Here is a 19,436-nt window from a genome sequence, read left to right as displayed (position 1 = left end):
ATAAAATAAACACAAGTAGTGTCAGTTCTGCCCAAAAACTCAAACAGGAGTCCCGGCTCCGCTTGGGCACTTTGACCCATTTAGTGTGCTTTGTTCTCAATGCGTCATTTAAGGTGCAAGCTTTCTTTTCTTTGAAAACACAGCTCAACCCGTTCCATACAATTCATTCAGTGCTACCGCCGTGCGGGTGTAAACAATACCTCGGCAGTTGTGATGCAGAGGATGCATGTACTTCAAGTAGAACATGGGCTTAAAACTTGTAAACAATTATCTATTGCCAATGTGACCTGCTGGTGTTCAACAACACCACAATCTTGTAACACAATGCAAAAAAAAAAAAAGAAGAAGAATAATAACCTAAATCCACATTTAGCCGACTTCACTCCAAATAAATGGTCCCTGTCCTTGATACCGTGTATGACTTACTCATTCTTTATTTCTGTTGACCAAGTGACTTTTTTTTCCTAGGCTGATAAAGCAACGTACATTGTGTTTTTACCTCGCAAAGTGCTGCCATGCAAAGAGGCTAAACTTGTATTGACTTTGGGTAGAGGATGTCATGAAGAACAGAATGCTGGCTGGGGTTGGATGAAGGCAGATTTCTCCATGGAGATGTCTGTAAATGAAAAATAAGAAATTGTGTTTATTAACAAAGATCTTCAGGAGTATACAACGGTCGTACATTGAGTTGAGTTGAAGTGGAGACTTTTCGCCCTTATCCAGTTGTCATTTTTAAAACCTGATTCATCGTTTACTTTTACTCTGTGGAGATGCTCTGCCAGGCCTTCTGCGTAGCCTTCTTCAATTGTTACTTGGTTGCCATTCTTGTTGCCTTTCGGGAAGCGAAGATCATACTCTATTGAGTTAAGATCGGGTGAATGGCCTGAGCAAAATTACATTTCTTTGGCGTCAGTTTGACTTAAATTGCTTTGTGTCAAGTCTAATGTTGGGTGGGCAAAGTATGGTCATATACGGCAATTTCCATTCTTGAATCTGGCCCACAAATCGTTTCCATTATCAAAAGTTATCCAGGATTTTTTGGCATTAATTTAGTGGTGCTTCCCCCCACCCCCCCCTTACAATTGATACATTTAAATATTTTAAATTCATTTATGTTAAATAATTGGTCCACTGATTTATTGAGACACAATAAAAAAATTAATTATAATTAACGTTTAAATATTAACAATACATGTTTTATCTTTAGAATAAAAATATTTGACAGATTTTACATTCACATAGTTTTCTCAGCTACAAATGATCTGCCTCATTGGCCTGTGAACACAAACGTTTACTCATCCCCGACCTTCACTGGAGAACCTTTTTCCAATGTTTTTTCCATTCGTTTTATTTGGCTTCCTTGTTCTCGAATGTTACCAGTTAACTTTTCATGGCATGTCTCAACTGTCAATTTTAATTTTGACATGCCTCCCATCTCTAAGATATTCTTGCTTTTTGTCAAATGTCGTATCCATTTTTCTTATTCACAAATTACATCCATTTTAGTTTTCCGAAGCCGGTAGAGTATGCTTTTCACGTACTGCAGACAAAAATGAAGGCAGTAAGACCCACAAACAAGCAGCAAGTGAAAATTGCTGCAGTGAAGCCCTGAAATTCTGAATTTCACATCCACTGGGATCCACACTTCAGAAATCACCTCCAAGTATTATCAATGATTGTTATGTTTACAAATGACACCAAATTTCCTGGTATTTTCAAAACCTTGACACTGGAAGTATCTCCACGCATTTGCTTCCGATGTGGCCCAAGTGTCATATTCGAGTGTACAGTACACATCAATCCGCTCCAGGGATTCAAAACACAGCTGAGGTGGTTTATGTAAGAGTAAAGGGAGGACACTGCTCTCCACCTCCATCCACCCGTTTTGGACTGGGCAGAGGGGGAGGGGGCTATAAAAAGTTGACCCCGTCCCAGCCCGGCGGACTCGCTTCCACAACGGCGCAAGTAGCAAGCAGCAGCATCTGATCTCTCCCAGCAGCTGTCCTCTCCCTGCATCAGCACAACAAATATTTTACGTTGACCTGACCTTTTCGTCCTGCTTCACTATCCCAGCCATGCCCCCCACCCCCACCCCCCACTCCCTCTACACACACATTCACTCACTGACACACACGCCATCAGCTAAACACACACCGTTCCACTTCACACCACTGCTAAAGCCCACACTGAGCCCCTGGCTGCCACACAACTGACAAGAATCTCACAAGCTCACGCAGTCGTATTCTTATTCTGACACCTTGGTTGACAATAGACTGGAACGGATGGCAAGTGTGAGTGAGTCAACCGTTCTTTTTTTTTTTTTTAATGATCCTACTTATGGACTGTATACAGTATCGGCTGTGGTTTTTATATTGAAACTTTTTGACAGTATTCACGTTGCCACTCTCAACCAGTAAATAGTCGGATGCATTGAGTGTGATTACTTCAAAATTACAAAAAACTATTTTCACAAAACTTTTTACAGCACAAAACTAGAAGAACAACAAATAAATTCTGATGCCCAACAATTATAATAAGAATATTAAAGCTGCCAGAAATGATTTATCCATTTTCATGGTGAATTTTTGAAACGAGCGTTGAACTTTGATGGCATGCGTTGCCTACGTTAGATGACTCACATATTTAGCCTCATCCATCTGTCCATTATACCTGCACGGTGAAGCTGCTTCTGTTTGGAACTCATTTGGGTGAATTCCCTTGCAGGAGTTCATCAAAGTACGAGCCCTGGAATTCATCCACAGTGACTGTTCCAAACCTGACTTGCAGTTGAATACCGAGCATGATTTGGATGCATTTGAGACTTGTTCATGGATCTGGTTATGAGAGACATGTCCACCCAGTTCATGTATATCGTGAAATCACTGAAATGGGTGTCGATTTATTTTTTTTCCTAATGTTCTGGGGGGGTTCAGACCTTTATCTATATTTTCACAACAATACACATGCTTGAACAATTGGTGAGCTCGGGGGCAGGATAAATAGCAAACACAGCAATTCCAAAAAGACCCCAATAAATATAGTTTGTTGCTTTGTGTAACTAGCGGCAGCAAGCCATATGACTGATAGATCTGACTTAACAGAGACCTTGGATCAGTCATTTCTGATTCAGTCCAAAAATTCAAGTCATTGATTTGAGCCAGCAACTGAACAGCTCCACTTCCCTGCATTTTTTTTTTTCTAACCCTCAACATGAAGCATGTCAACAAAGTCACCTCTCATTATTGAAATACTCATGCGGAAAATCGGGAAGATCCCATCAAGCCCAGCAACAGTTCCGAGGGCTCACATTACCTGTCAAGAAGCAACTGCGCGTATATTAACGCTGACATGCCGCAGCTGAGCTGAAAACTCAGTATGCATGTGGTACGGGAAGACCCCCAAACACCAGCGCATCCTCAAACTGCTTAACCTCGTGTTGAAAAAAATGTAAACAAATCACTGATGTCAGTCATTAATTATTAATAACGCTTTATTTTGCTCCATTCCACCTGTGATGAAAAGGAACAAATATAAGCGCAACTTCATACGCAGTAAAAGGGTCATGTATTCACAGCACAGACGTTGGACATTTTCAGCAAATTTCAACCTCTTCGATGATACCTGACAGATATGTATGATAGGAGACGACCATTTTGTAACTCACTGGGCCTCTCGGTTATTTATGATACTGTATATGTACCAACAACATCCAAGCTAGATGCTGCTGTCAGCACATCTAAATCAAGCGCCACCTTCATCCTTCTGTCTGGACAACAAACAATTGATAAGATGACATCAGCTGTTGACGGTCTCTTGTGTATTCTCGTCAATCACTCTTCCCCTACAGCTGTAATAATAATCATTACCATCAATCCCTTGAAGGGAGCAAATGATCCTTTAACAAATCATAAGAAAACGGTTTGAAACACAGAAAGTGACAATAAATCTGAAAGTCTTGTGGACAAAACCATCCTACCATCTTTTTTCTACAGGCCTTGTCCTCATTATTGTCATGAGTGAGCCCAGATGTCCATCCCAGATGACTTTGGGTGAGATGTTGTTTGATTGTTTATTGAACAACCTGTTCAATAAACACATCATCTCAAGATGTTGAGATGTGACTCACATTCCCACCCATGGACAATTTAGAGTCTTCAATGAACCTGTTTTTTTGGAATGTGGGAAGAAGGATGAGTACCTAGAAAAAAAAAAAAAAAAAAACGCGCAAGCACAGGTAAAACAAACAGATTCCATACAGGAACTGTGAGGCAGACATGTTAAGTCCCAAACCACCCACCATGTTGCCCATGTTACAAGCCAGCGATTCTCAAAGTGCGTTTCTAGTACCACTAGTGGTACTCAATCTCACCACGCGTAATGTTAGAGTGACTCGCAATAATATTATTTTCATGAACATGTCGATCGACACTACGACGCTATTGTATTTTAATGTTGGTGAACTCAACCACAAAAACAAGATTTCTGCCTCTAAACTAAGCTGGGGATGGGAACGATTGCACGACTAATCAATGGAAAAACTGATCATTCATTCTAAAAACATTCAGTAGCGATTGCTCTATACTTACTGTTTGTAATTAATCATACCCATTTATGTGAAGACACTGATCTTGGTGATGATTTCTCACAATACGGCGAAATGTAACACCTAGATTCTGTTCTTTATGTTTTCAAAAGGTCATTTATACAACATTCCTAGAAAATCACAATGCCCCATCACGTGTGCGCTATTCTTAGAACATGCCATCGGGCTGCTCTTGTGGTCCTTGGGAGCTACCTGGTGCCCCCGGGCACCACGTGGGTGACCCCTGCCTTAGAATATCATTGTACAATGTTTTGCCGAGGCAATTTTACATATAAACAAGAGCTGTTGTTCACAAACGCTGTCTATGAATCATTGTACTGCGAAGCAAGTGCAGATTCTATTTTAATTTTGTAGAATATCGTCAAATTAACGCTGTCGAGTTTTTTGAAAATAATATTGAGGATTTTTTTAAGGCCCTGCCATTTTGCAGAAAAAATGATGGTCATTCATTGAATGTGACTGTTTGGGGGATGTGCCAACTTACATGTGTAATGAAGTGTCTTCTTGGTCATCTGTGCTCCACCACAAAGCTCATCGTTGTTCCGTCGAAGGAAGGCGGGGCGATGATTCTTGGACCTTGTTGCGTTGTGATGCTGATAATGGGCTTCCTGTCCGAACTGACCGAGGGCTTCACCTGTCCCGGCGGGGCCTCGGCCGTGGCACTGTAGTAGGGGCTCTCTGCCGACGGAGCGTTCACTTCCTCTTCCTGCTTTGTGCTTGCGGTGTGTTTCAACTTTTCTCTGTCTTCAGTGTGACCCGGCAAAGGCGGCAGCAAGGCCTGAGCTTGCAGAGTGGGCGAGGGGATGAATCCCGGGTAAATCATGTAGGTGGGCGCGAATGCTCCCGGGTTCAGGGCCAGGGGCGGCAATGAAAGGGGCACGGGGGTGACGGGAGCAATGGGCGGCACGGGTGAATGTGGCACGTCCACGTACTGGCCTGTCTCTGGGTCAAACAGTCGCTTGGTGCTGGTCTGGATGGGCGTGTCCACTAGGTAATAATGTCCCGTGGTGGGGTCGAGGAGCATTTTGCGCTGCGTTTGAAGGCCCGCCTCTCCACTCGAAGGTGGAGGTGACAGAGTGGCAAAAGGGGATGAGAAACATAACACTTGCTGTGTCTGCGGGCCTGCGGCAGGCTGGTGGTAGACAGACGAAGCTGGGTGCTCAGCCATTAATAATCTTTTCTGCTCGGGTGTCTTGACGTCAACTTGTTGGCTGATGCTCGGCTTCATCTCTGTGTAAGCTGTTTCCTTGTTGGCCACTTTGATCTCATTGGTGTACGCCAGACCCGGCATGGTCAAATAGTTCTCCGAGTCGCTTTGTGTGACGCTGGGATTAGTGGGACTGATTTGGACCTTTCTCTGTTCCACCTGCCCTTGTCTCGCGGGTTCTATTTTCACAGAGAAAGGTGCGGCTGGCGCATTGGAGCTTTTCATCGACTGTAAAGCCGTGCTTTGTAGCGCAGGGCTCGCAACCGAACTCATGCTGACGTGCGCCTTATTGCTCTTGCCGAGGTGAAGGACGCTTTTGTTGCTGAAGGTTTTGCGCTGGGCGGATTCGTCACAGCGAGGAACATGTATGACGTTCACCGCGCCATCTTCAGGCGCTGCCATTGTTTCTTCTTCCGCTCCTCGCTCCTCACGGGTGATGAGCGACAGCACGTGGCTGCCCGTGATTGGCTGCTGAGGCTGAGCTTTGCGTTTCCATTCGTTTCGGTCAAAAACGTAAAGCTGCTCCATTGTTTTGACAGCAGCTTTGAGTTTCTCCAATGCGGCTTGTTTGGGAATTCGAGGCTCGAAACGTTTGTCAGCCGCCTCTCCTGCAAACTTCTCCTGCCTTTGTTTCAATAGTTTTTCAGCTTCCAACTGATTTGGTTGCTTTGTTCCAGCAAATGGCACTTTGCTGGTGGCACTCTGTGTCAGCGCATCTGCTTCTGTTTCTTTTGGGGACTTATTTGTTTTTACTGAGTGGCATTTAATGACAATAGGAGAAGGCGACACTTGTTTTACTGGCTCCTTTTGGGCCTTCTCTTCAAGTTTTTCGGCAGGTTCAACCGCACCTTTGCTGTCACTATTATCCAAAGAAAAAAAGCGATATGAACTTTTCACCAATTTACGCACATCTCGGACACGGTAAATCGGCATTTGGAACTTGCCCTTAGTGTCTCTGACGTCTCGAACTGTAAAATTTGGAATCTTATCCGAAGCAGACAAAATATGACATTTGGCATCACCTCCTCCCCGAAATGTCTTGACAGAACTAATTTTAGGGGTTAACAGACTGGCAATATTCAGGCCCCCTCCCTTATTTTCCCTCACACTTCTCAGACATATTTTGATCTCAGGTGTTTTTCCGCCTTTGTCCTTTTCTTCTTCAGTGGCCGTGTTTGCTGTCTCGAGCACCGCCTCACATTCTGAGCGTTCCTTCTCTTTGGAGAAACGCTGGCAGCTCGGCATGAAAAGGAGCTTTGTGAGCATGTTGCTCCTGTCCGATTCCTCCTTCTCTTCCTTCGCGGCTGAGGAGAGCTCAGCCTCCTTCACGGCTTCGTCGTCCTTCCAGGAATCAAACGCGCTGCCTCGACTTTGAGTGAGTCCCATTTTAGGCTCCTTTTTCCCTGAATCCGCTGCGATATCTGTGCTTTTCTGCTGTTCCGCAGGCTCACAAGAGCTAGGTCTGCTGCCCTCCAAAGGCTGGTCATCTCCAGAATTAGTGTAACCGGAGCCTGATTCAGAGCTTTGCCGATGAAAGCCCCTCCTGTCCTTCCCCCCATCCAGAAAACAAGGGGAGTGCACGGGGTATGCGTCCGAGATCTCACCTCTCTCCATCTTACGCTCCTGCTCGAATTGCATCTTTTTGGAGATGACATTTTGAAGCAAGCTTGATGCAAAGATGGCCCTCTTATGTGTCTTGTCTGTGCTGTCTGCGTGGTGATACTGCATTTCACAGCCTGACCTGGCTAACAGTGCTCCACGAACCTCCCCGGACCAGCTCTTTGTATTTTTGGGTCGCCTGGTAACTGCTTGTGCGTCTGAGTTGCACTGGACATTCAACGTGACCCCTCGCTGTTCTTTTATCCCCGCACCTTTGCAGAAAGACGCTTCCTCATGAAAAGTTAGTCTCTTATTAGGCTGTGGGGCTCTTTTACTCTCCACCGTCTCATTCATTTCCAATGTGGCGCTGGAGGTCTTGTGCGCAATTACGCTGTGCTCTGCCCCCCGCGGGATGTGTCCGTAATTCCAGTCCATGTAAGCGGACCACTTGTTTAGATCGTATTCCGACATGGACGACTCGCTTGACGTGCTTAAATTAATCGTATCAAAGTAAGGACACGCCAAGCTTCGAAATGACCTGGCGGTTAAATTACGCACCTCTTTATCAGCGTCATCCAGCTCGCTGATGGAGCTGGAGGCGCCACTGGAATATTCATTAATGTCCTTCCGTCTTAGTTTGGTTGCAAGGTGCTGACGGCCGGGAGCGGGGATGAAATACTTGGCCCTGTTATCTCCCAAAGGTCCAGCTCTCACGAAAGAGAAGTGGCTCCCGTCTCCAAAGCGCTTGGCGCCCTCGTCCGTAATGCCGACCGGCTCCTCTCTGGAGGTTTTAACGGATACGTGTATTTTGTCCCCGACGATGCGGTTTTTGCACACACTTTCATCCGAGCTAGCGCATTTCTCCGAGTCGCCAAGATCGCTGTCGTCCTGCTCTGTGCTCACACCGAGTTTGGCAACATGACCCCTGCCCTCCAATACCAGAGTCCCGGTTCGGCTGTCGTCACTTTCAAACGAGGCGTAATCCACGAAGGAGTAAACCAAATTGTCGTCCTCAAAGTCCCAACTGGCACCGCGGCCGAGGTCGTAATCAACGTCGTGGTCGAGTTCGGTCAGCTGAATTTCATGCGTAGTGATATAGTGAGACTCGTCCTTTAGCGTGTCCGCGCCGCTGTGGTCGGACAGAATCGCGCTAGCGCCGTCGTCCGACTCGCTGCGGCTGTTCAGGTACATGTCCGTGTACTGGAGCTCGTCCCCCTCGCTGCAGTCGCTCGGGTCCGCTTCCTCCTGCAGCCGCGTCTCATCCCCTGAATCCTCCTCGTAGGAAAGTTCGGCTGTTTTCAAAGTGGATCCACTCGGGTCATCGCCGCCACCCATGTCCACGGAGTCCACAGAAGCCGGTCCACGCAACCCGTGCTTCGAACCGTCACTTTTGACAGACAGCTGGCTCCCCTCGCCGGTGAACGTTACTTTCACCGTCTTGGCCCCTTCCGGTCTCATGTCTAAATCCACGTAGTTGGACTCACTTTTTGTCTCAAAATGTCCCCCGGTGTCCTTAGCCTTGCCTCCTGGGAGCAGCGTCCTGTGAGGTCCGGGGTCATCTCTGTAAGTGAGAGTTTCCTCCGCTGCTTCCATGAGGTCTGCGATGTTGACCCGACACAGGACGGAAAACTCTGCCGGCTGCCAGGACGTGGGCACTGAGAGCTACTGGTGAGGGGGAGACGGTGGGGAGGGGAGGGGATGGTGGCGGAGAGAGGGTGGGACCCTTGCGGGGGAGGACCACCGTCATTTCACAGCTTCTCTTGACTTTTCCGCCAAAAGTATTTTTTATTGTTGTTGCTGTCTTTTTTTATGATGCTCGTTGCATGTGACCTTCGAAACTGTACATTCAGGACCCTTGGGAGATGAATAGCTCCTCAATAATACCTTTCATAATTTAGACACTTTTAAAGCAACGATATGCAAAGGTGACAAGGAGGTGAAGTAGACCTACAAATGGCTGTGAAAGGAAAAACAGTACACATTAATTTTTACTGTCAATTTTATGTGATGTTTAAGAAAAACTACAGCCTGGTGTGTGGGCCAGACAAATCAACCAGCATAGCTACAGAGATCCTGAGGCTTTTGCTACATTCAGGGTGCGAGAAGAGCCTAGAGTTGTGGCAGTACGACTGGAGGCTGCTTCACCATGATGACAAACCTGCTCACCTCGTGAACCTGCAGATTTAGGTCGATTAGTGGAGCCCAAAGTTCAAAGCAGACATGGTGAAGCAGCATTTAGCTGTTACGGTGCACAAAAATGAAAGAAGCTGACAACAGAAGTGAAGTCAGCCAGTGTAAAAACTTTTGAAACCAGATTTAAAGCAATGTTTTTATCCCAGCAAAACTATGCCTAAGGTTGTTTGAAGCATTTTTATAATCAGTTGTTTTTAAATGTTGTTCTTCCATTGCATATTCTTTCAGTAATTTTAGTAAGATACTTTTTATTTCTTGACAGTACTTTGCTTTTAAATGTCTTTAATTATTTTGTTTGTAAATGCTTTTAAATGTTGTACTTTTGCACTGAGTTACCTTGTATATGAAATGCACTATATAAATACACCTGCCTTGCCTTGCCTTGCCTATATGGTTACAAGATTTGTATGGACTTGCTGGAGGTATGTAGACCTCATGCCCTTAACCAAGATGATGGGATGCATGTTCTTCAGTACTGCTCACTCTAACTTGCATCACTATTCTGTAGTTAGAGAAATTGATTGAAGACACAAGTGGCCTCTGGAGTCATGCAAAACCCTGACTGCTGGTATGCGGCAAGGCGAGGCAGAGCCACCAGTTGCTCTGTGTCATGGGCACATTATCGAGGCCAGAGGTCACTATTATGAAGCCTTTGTCAGTTGCAAATCCCACTCTTATCCTGCGTCACTAATGTGGTGTAACGACATGCACATTTCTCACAATGTATGAACATGTTTGCTTTTAAATGATTTAAAAGTGCATTTAATCATTTGGAGGTTGCCTTTATTGTTATGTCATGTTTCACATGTTAAATAATGTCTAAAACATTAACTTTAAATGTAAAAAGGCCTTTCTGAATTGCATGAAAATACCTAAAAGCTTGACCGAAGGACTGTTTGCATGCATTGCAGGGTAAATAGCTGTAATGAATTGCTTTCATATAATTTATTTCCATTCAATTCCATTTACTGTATATTGCACTAATTTACAAAATAAGGTATCTCAAAGGTCAAGAACCATCCTTCTCGCTCATTATAAGACCAACTGCACTACGTATGAGCAAGCATGAGGCGATGGAGACATTGAAAGACTTAAGGCTCCATTTCCGTAGACAGTGAAACTGAAAAACACAAGAGTCTACCACCACATAAACAGAAAGCTGAATTCAAAAGCAAGAAATTGTAGCAATCACCACTGTCTAGTAGTCTGGCTGTAAACGAGGTGGAAGCAGAAGGCAAGCAGTATGTGAGCTATTAAAGGTTCCTCCATGCATGCCCATATGTGAGCAAGTACAGGTTGAAACAACGTCCGCAGATAACATCCACAGTGGTAGCTATTTAAAATGAAGACGCGTGCAGATCAGTTTCTTAGAAAGGATACTGTACATCAAAACAGCAGGTGTTCAATCATGAGCCCCATCCGTCATTGTCGCAGACGTTTTTGCCAACATTAGATGCTGATTCGAATCAGAGTCACGGCCCACCCAGAATCGATTGGCAACGACTACCTGGAGTAAATCTAGTGGTCTGAAAAGCAAAGCAGCAAATCTCCCGGTGTGAACGAGCATGGCAGATGTGCAGAGTTGACAAGTGTTTGTCACAGAGCTGCCTATCTACTCAAAGAGTTGACACATGTCTTCCAGAAGGTGACAAACCCTTAGGGATGAGTCATACTAAATGCCAGGACACTTTAACATGTAATTAGATAAATTATTTGTGTTGTTATGACCACTGGTTTAAGAGTTTGATTATCTTCTCATGTATTGTGTTTTTTTAGACTAAAAGTCAAGTTATGCGTGTTAAATGTTGAAATATATTCTTACCTCACTGGTTCATAATTCTGTACGTTTTGGGTGTAGTATGTTATATTATAATGAATGTGGGCTGAGATAGGCTCCAGCACGCCCGCGACCCTCATGAGGATAAGCGGATCAGAAAATGGATGGATAGATGGATGGAAAAACTCACCTATTTGCATTTTCTGAAATGCCATGAGAGGCGAAAAAACTGGCTAAGATACTTTTTTACAGTCAGCATTCAAGACCAGACACCCACAAAAATGAACACAGATGGAGTGGTGTAACATCCAAACCGGATTACGGCCTGAATGGATTATTCTATGAGCAACTGATGCAGACACACCGTAATCAAAATATAATCTTTTATTCGGAATAAGGTCAGCGGTCACTGCTGTCCATGTAAATGCATTCAGTGTTGCTCTTCCGTGGTAGTGGGGTAAAGGGGTCACTTTCATAAAGTGCGCAGGCATTTGAGACACGAGCAAAATGCAACATTTGTGGTGTCAGGGGTCGCAAGCAACAGTCATCTCTTCGTGACTGTGAAAGACAAATAATTTGACGAAGCAGGTGTTGTTTGCCTCTGACGCAAAACACATTGGAAATCTCTGTCGGTTTCCACGAATCATTGAAAGGTATTTGACAACAAAATAGCAATATAGCAAGAGTCTTAGCTTTGGCTTACACATGCCCAACTTGTAGAAAGGCCAGCACGTAGAAGCTAAAAACAGCAATGATTGATGCAGAGCTGTCATGAATTATTCCAGTCATGGCAGACATACGGTTGCTCTCGCTGGGAGATGAAGATTCAGTTTCATCAACTTTTTATCCTTCAGCAAATTTGGCACCTTGTTAGGAGCTGCTGGGATCTATCACCTTCCTGACTAAAATAAGAATTTTCTGTTTTTAAGATGAGCATGTGTTTTGAATTAATGCAATTTAAATCAACACATTAATTTATATTACCAGGCCCAGAGTGGGTAATCTGTACAACTGGGCAATTTCTGGGTGGGCCAGGCTGCGACTCTGGCCCACCCATTAATTCCCTACAGCTCACGGATCAGCAAATACAGTAACATCAAATGAACACTAATTGTGATCTTGTAAGAGCGTTCAATGTAATTTCGTTTTTGATCATGAACAATATCGATATCAGTTTTGGAAGGAGTTATTTTACATTGATGAGCTAATAAGGATAAAATTGTATTTCTTCATATATACATATATTTGTTTGGTTAATTGTAATAAAGAAAAATACGATTTAGAATGTGCATGAATTACATATTACCTTTTACTTTTTTTCTTGTTTTTAACACTTCATCTTCAGGTACGAAACGTTGGCCCACCACTCTCTGTGCGTACTCAAAAGATGTTTTCACAGTCACCTTTATTCAATGTACAATGGTAGCATGAATTGTATTTAAAAAATAAAAAAAGGATACCAAGTAGTTTTGTTTAAGCCAATCTCAATTTTTTAACGATCCGTGAGAGCTGGGTGCATCCACCACGTTGATCTTGGGAGGGCGCAGCCGCGTGCCAGTCGGTGTCAGGACAGGAGTGTCCGAGACGGCTGCATTCTAGATGTCGCCCCGACAGATAAACTACGGCTGGTAGATCGAATCGCGCTCGTTTTGTCCCTTTATATTACAACAAAAAACGACAGGGGAGACGAAGTGAAGCCCACCATGCACCGGCTCCTGGTCTTCTCGTTTACGCTGCTGTGTATTTGCAGCGCTAACAAATGGAAAAAGAATTTTAAATGTCCTTCAGGATGTTCGTGCACGAAGGAAACCATCATGTGTGTTGGTACTGCGGCCGTCCCCCGTACGGTGCCGAGTGACATCACCTCGCTGTAAGTAACATCGCTCTCTCAAACAATAAACTGTGTTTTATGAATAAATATACAGCACATATAAAACGGAATGTCATGGTTCGAGACACATAAAAATAAGAATGAATACAAGTGACACATACGTAACCTTCATTCCTCAAGAGTTCCAGTCTCATGGCTTTGGCTGCTGGAGCACTAAATGTCCCAATGTGAGTTTTGTTTTTATTTCCCACCAGGAGCATCGTAAACGGCTCCATTGCGGAAATCCCAGAGGGGATGTTTTCATTCATGCCTTCTCTGCGGCTACTGTAAGTGTATTTGTTAACCGACACTAATCACAAATTATTATTAAGTTACATAAGCACATTAACTACAAATTTCTGACTATACCTGTGCAATCTAATGAGCCTATACAAGAGATGTGCTCTTTTCAAGGTAAAAAATGTTCTGTTTTGAGATTGTCATTGTAGTTGTATAGCATGCATTATACTGAGAGCTAAAAAAAAAGAAACCAAAATATTACAATTTGAGGTCTAGGAAATGAATTGTAGTTTCATGATACTAAAAACAACAAATACACTACTGAGAATTTTTTTTTCTCTAACTCTGACAAAATACAAATCATTATTATCTTTTCAGGGGCTGAATTTATGAAAATTTGAGTTTTTCAAGAGTAATTCATGCAAGTGTCCCAAATTTTGTTTCTAGTCGGTACACAATGTAAAACACTTACTTTCCTATTTTGCAGACTTCTAAATGCGAACTCTTTGACCACAATTAAAGATGATGCTTTCTCTGGCCTTCCACATTTGGAATATCTGTAAGTACTGTAATGTAAAGGAGCACAAATATAATTGTTCAGAAAAGTCCGTTTTATATATAGTCCACCCATTTATGCATCCCTACTGTGCTGTTTGCTTAACAGGTTCATCGAAGGGAATAAGATTGAAACCATCACTAAAAAGGCCTTCCGTGGTCTGCGAGATCTAACTCATCTGTAAGACAATTTTCTCCACATTTGTAGATAGACAATTCTAAATCATTAACCACCCCAACCATCTAAATCACAACCAACTATGAGCTGCACAACAGTGGTTGCTGATATTATTCTGTCTTTGGGGCTCACATTTAGATCCCTTGCCAATAACAAGATGAGGTTCCTGCCAAGAGAGCTGTTTTTTGATTTGGGTTCACTGCTGGAACTGTGAGTAAGCATTTTGTGTATTCAGTGTGTGTGTGTGTGTGTGTGTGTGTGTGTGTGTGTGTGTGTGTGTGTCTTACTGCACTTCGACTTCAGCTGAGTCAGTCTGCGCTGTTTTCAACAGCCTTACAGAATCCACAATGAATGTTAAACGCAAACATCAAGACCCGGTTGTGTTGCAGCATTTGTTTGTTTGTCCCTTATATCCAACGTCAGAGATCTACGAGGTAACGATTTCCAGTGCGGCTGTGAGAACAAGTGGCTGATGACATGGCTGAAAAACACAAATGCCACAGTGTCAGACGTCTTCTGTGCTGGCCCCGGTGACATGAAGGGCAAGCGTCTCAATGACATTCCCATTCCACCAGGCCAGTGCATGTCTACAGGTAAGCTAAAATAAAGTCAAAGCAATCAGTGGAGTGTTTAACTGCGTGAAAGACGCCTTGTTTATTAAAAAAAAAAATGAATAAAATTAATTAATAATTCAGGATGACCTTACCCTGCGCAGTTCACTACCTCAAAGAGTCCACGCTTGCTATACTAGTATCTTTCCTCTTTACATTGACATTTAACCCCGGCTATTTGTGGGGAATAGGGAATGAGCCTTGCCGCAAATTCTGAAAAACACCAAGTCAGTGATGTCACTCTTAAAAATGTTTCCAACTACCTATAGACATAGTTTAACTATAAATATTCTACAAATTATGATCCCATAACACTTTCAAGGGAAACCAAATCCCCCCCCAAATTCAAAGCAAGAAAACAGTATACTACATGTGGCAGCACTAGACAATAACAAGACTATAACAATAATAACTTATATTACGTTTGTGGAATAAGAGTCAAACAAAATAATTAACCAATGTAAGGTAGGGGGGGACACCATGTTAGGTATTGGGACAATAAGAATAAGAAAACCTTTATTCGTCTCCCAATGGAGAAATTCCCAATTTACAGCAGCAAAGTTATGAAAGGAAGAAAGTAGCAGAACAAAAAGTATATGAGTATTGCCCGCGAATCGATCGCGTCATTGAGCTGTGTCGGTTTACAGATTGTTGAAAGTGATGGATTTAATCATTCGATCCCGTGTACACCACGGCTGAGATAACTATTCATTGCAGTAGAGTATTTATACTGTATGAATATACTGTACCAGTATGTATTTAACCCTTCTTGTATATCTTCAGTCTTACTTTGATTTTTGTTATCTTTTTATATTTTATTGCCTGTTTTATCAAACATTGTTGCGTTTCACAGTATAAAAATTCATGAAGGAATGATCGCTCGATTGATTGATACACTTTCATGTTACAAGCAAATGAACAATTATCTGCACTTTTTTGTGTGTCCATCCCTCTCCAGACTTTGTGCGTCACCAGTCAATCCCGATTCAGTCCATGTCAGCGGACATCTTCTCATTTAAGGAGGACATCTATGTTGCCATGGCTGCACCCAACTCGAACAGCTGTGTGGTCATGGAGTGGGATCACATCGAAATGAATTTCAGAAAATTTGACAACATAACAGGTTGGACCGCATCCATTTTGAGCAATAATCTAATACAAAATCTTTGTGATGTAATACACTTATTTCCATGTCTTGGAAAGCAGTCTGACTCCTGAATATGCTAATCCATGTTTCCACAACTTTAGTGAGTTAGAGCGCATAAGGTATTTTACATGAGAAACATCTCACAGGACGGTGCCAAACAAAATGTCACAAAAAGTATATACATATCGAGACTGAAACATTGATGATTTTGTATCACTTTATTCATTTTGAAATCTGGGCCTGTTTAGTTAGACATGAAGAGGTTATTTTGCTTTATGAATGGCAACAGTTGGATACACACCTTAATTGGACCTTCATCTGTTTAGTTGAAGAGCATTTCATTGTTCTGCCTGTCACTGTACACGGATACATCATTTGTAGGGCTGTGCACAAATCATATGTAACTCGAACGGGGAAGCAAACTGGCTGTTAAAAACAAAATGCTAAATCAGAACGGCTCATTCTGTCGCATGTATTGGCACATAGGAATGTTTCGATGGCAACACTCACATCTCATTGTGTGATGTAACATGGTGGAATGAATCGGGCCAAGCGGCGAGCTAGAACACAAACCTTTTTATGAGAACAAAAATAATGACTGTTGGCTGTAACCACACCAAAACAACAACGCTAACCAGTGTGTCGCTTACAGTGTCATTTCTCCATTCCCTCTCCCCCTGCCCTTCATCGTCCTCTCTTGTTACATTCACAGCCGCCCCAGACTACAGGAAACCATAGAATTTAGGAACTACATTTAAGGGTTGCTACAGTATTTATGAAGGGGGTGCACGTCAAGTGTGAAACTTTGCTACATTCAAATGAGTATTTAATACATCTGTTAAGCAGTCAGTGCATAAACCCCAGCAAGGCAGTGTATCTTTGTTTACTCACTCTTGGCCTTTCACGGTGTCCTAGCAGTGGATATGAAATCCCAAAATACCCAGGTTAGCTTAGTGCTAGCTGGCAGCTGGTAAGACGCAAGCTGATGAATTTAAAGTTGGTACAAAAAACATCCTGGGTTCAATTAAGCCTTGGCCACTGTATGATGAGAGATCCTGCAGATTAAGTTGGAGTATTTTAAACTAAAAAAAAAGAACCTTTCCGTAAGTTGACGCAGCTGCACTGGACAACATCAAAGGCACACCATTTACCTTTTACCCTTATAATAAATGTAAGTTTTCATTCATTGGACTATGACGTGTTTTTCGGCAAACACAACAACAACAAAAATTATTAACCCTTTCAAGTTGATTTAGGGTTTGGTAGTTAAACAGTAAATGAATCGCCGATGCAGCTTTTCTGTGCAAGTCTGAGCTCTAATAAGTTTTAATATAAAACTCCATTTTCTGAATAATTAAGTAAAATGGAATAATTTCTCATGGTGCACCTCGTAATCTCTCATGGCAAAAATCACTACACTGAGTTGTACTGCTCCTGACAGACCATTTCTCTCCACAGGGAAATCTGTCGTTGGGTGCAAGTCAGTTCTGGTCGACGAGCATGTCTTGATCATTGTCACGCAGCTCTTTGGGGGCTCCCATGTTTACAAGTTTGATGCTGAGCAGAACAAGTTCACTAAATTTCAATCCATCGAGGTCCTCAACATCTCCAAACCGAATGACATTGAAGTCTTCCGCATGGATGGCGAGTGGTACTTGGTAATAGTAGATAGCTCCAAAGCAGGTCTGTCAACTCTTTACAAGTGGACCGACCAAACAGACCGGAACCAAACTGGGTTCTATACCTATCAATTCCTACATGAATGGTTCCGCGATACAGACGCTGAGTATGTTGAAATGGACGGGAAGTCCTACCTCATTTTAGCCAGCCGCTCTCAACCGCCTGTCATCTACTTGTGGAACAAGAGCAGCTCAAAGTTCATGCTTCACAGTGAATTCCCAAATGCGGAGGACGTGGTGGCAGTCAAAGCTTTCCGAGTGGAAAATGACTTGTATCTGGCTATGACTTGCTACATCGGTGACTCCAAAATTCTCAAGTGGACCAGTAAGCAGTTCACAGAGATGCAGGCTCTTCCGTCTCGAGGGGCGATGGTCCTCCAGCCTTTCTCCTTCACGGACAGACATTACCTTGCTCTAGGCAGTGATTACTCCTTCACTCAAATCTACCTGTGGGATGCAGAGACCAAAACCTTCCAGAAGTTCAAGGACATCTACATGCAGTCACCACGATCCTTCACTGCAGTCACCACTGACCGCAGGAATTTCATCTTCTCTTCCAGCTTTAAGGGCAAATCGATGGTCTTTGAGCATATTGTGGTAGATTTAAGTTTATGAGGCAAAATACAATAGTATGTGAGAATACTCTTCCATCATATGAAAGAATTCCTGGACTATGGCAGATTTCCAGAGGAATTCCAAAGCAACAAAATGAACTTCTACCCTAATTGCTTCTGATGAGCTTGTTGGCACCTTGCATCAGTATACGAATGTCAATGCAATAACAATAAAATGCTCTGGAGACATGCTCTGTATGACTATGCTCATTGTACAGTAATATCTATAGATGTCAGCTTTTATTGTAATTCTATGATGCAAAACTTAGCCAAGAATGAAGACACTGAAAAAAAAAAAAACATGTTTGCACTTTGACAGATTATTCAGCTATATTGCATCTGTATACTTTACCTGTATGTACTCGTCCGGTAACTCTGGTGACTTGATGCAAGTTTTCTTACTCTTCCTTGGAAAAATGGAATGTGTGAGTTTCATGTTAACAATGGAAAGTTCAACGCACAGTATTATTGACCTATGCAAAACACTATGCTGCTATTGAAATGCTTCTTGTGGTCCCTTTTTCATATTTTTTTTCTTTTATGACAGACTGCAGTACAGTATTGTATTTGGTTTAATTTACATAACCTCTTCACTTCACTAATAAAGGTGTGTATCCTAAATGATTACCTGTATCTAATGAACGCACTAGCAATGCTAATCGTGTACATTTATTTCATGAAAATTAAATACTTTTGTCGTGTATTAAAGAACCTATGACCACATTCACATCGTTGTTTTTCTTTAAATGTGGTATTATATCAATATTCATTCATTTTCCGAACCGCTTTATCCTCACTAGGGTCGCGGGGGGGTGCTGGAGCCTATCCCACCCTGAACCGGTTGCCAGCCAATCGCAGGGCACACAGAGACGAACAACCATCCGCGCTCACACTCACATTTGGGGACAATTTCAAGTGTTCAATCAGCCTGCCATGCATGTTTTGGGAATGTGGGAGGAAACCGGAGGACCCTGAGAAAACCCACGCAAGCACAGGGAGAACATGCAAACGCCACACAGGAAGGCCAGAGCCGGTACCTCTGCACTGTTAAGTCGACGTGCCAACCACTCGACTACCGGGCCGCCATTATATCAAAATTGCAAACTGAAAACCATTTTTGTCAATACATTTAAAATTGCATTTCAAATTGACACACCATGCCA

The 19,436-nt window shown here is 43.0% G+C and overlaps 2 protein-coding genes across 2 annotated transcripts; one reads left to right on the top strand and one right to left on the bottom strand.

Annotated features, from left to right (window-relative positions):
* Positions 1-412: 412 nt before the first annotated feature.
* LOC109519898 (uncharacterized) lies at positions 413-9,068 on the bottom strand. Its single transcript, XM_019876753.1, has 2 exons — positions 5,088-9,068; positions 413-616 (listed from the first exon to the last, which is right to left on the bottom strand). The coding sequence occupies exon 1, from the start codon at positions 9,000-9,002 to the stop codon at positions 5,112-5,114; it is 3,891 nt and encodes a 1,296-aa protein (XP_019732312.1). The 5' UTR covers positions 9,003-9,068; the 3' UTR covers positions 413-616; positions 5,088-5,111.
* Positions 9,069-12,845: 3,777 nt separating this feature from the next.
* Positions 12,846-18,994, top strand: LOC109519900 (leucine-rich repeat LGI family member 2-like). Its single transcript, XM_019876755.1, has 8 exons — positions 12,846-13,249; positions 13,465-13,536; positions 13,977-14,048; positions 14,154-14,225; positions 14,361-14,432; positions 14,646-14,815; positions 15,792-15,956; positions 17,439-18,994. The coding sequence occupies exons 1-8, from the start codon at positions 13,083-13,085 to the stop codon at positions 18,272-18,274; spliced, it is 1,626 nt and encodes a 541-aa protein (XP_019732314.1). The 5' UTR covers positions 12,846-13,082; the 3' UTR covers positions 18,275-18,994.
* Positions 18,995-19,436: the final 442 nt, after the last annotated feature.

The sequence above is a fragment of the Hippocampus comes genome, unplaced genomic scaffold (assembly GCF_001891065.2).
Source record: "Hippocampus comes isolate QL1 unplaced genomic scaffold, H_comes_QL1_v1.1 scaffold51, whole genome shotgun sequence".
NCBI classification, from domain to species: domain Eukaryota; kingdom Metazoa; phylum Chordata; class Actinopteri; order Syngnathiformes; family Syngnathidae; genus Hippocampus; species Hippocampus comes.
Note: the sequence above shows the minus strand (reverse complement) of the source record. Positions and strands in the feature narration are given on the sequence as shown.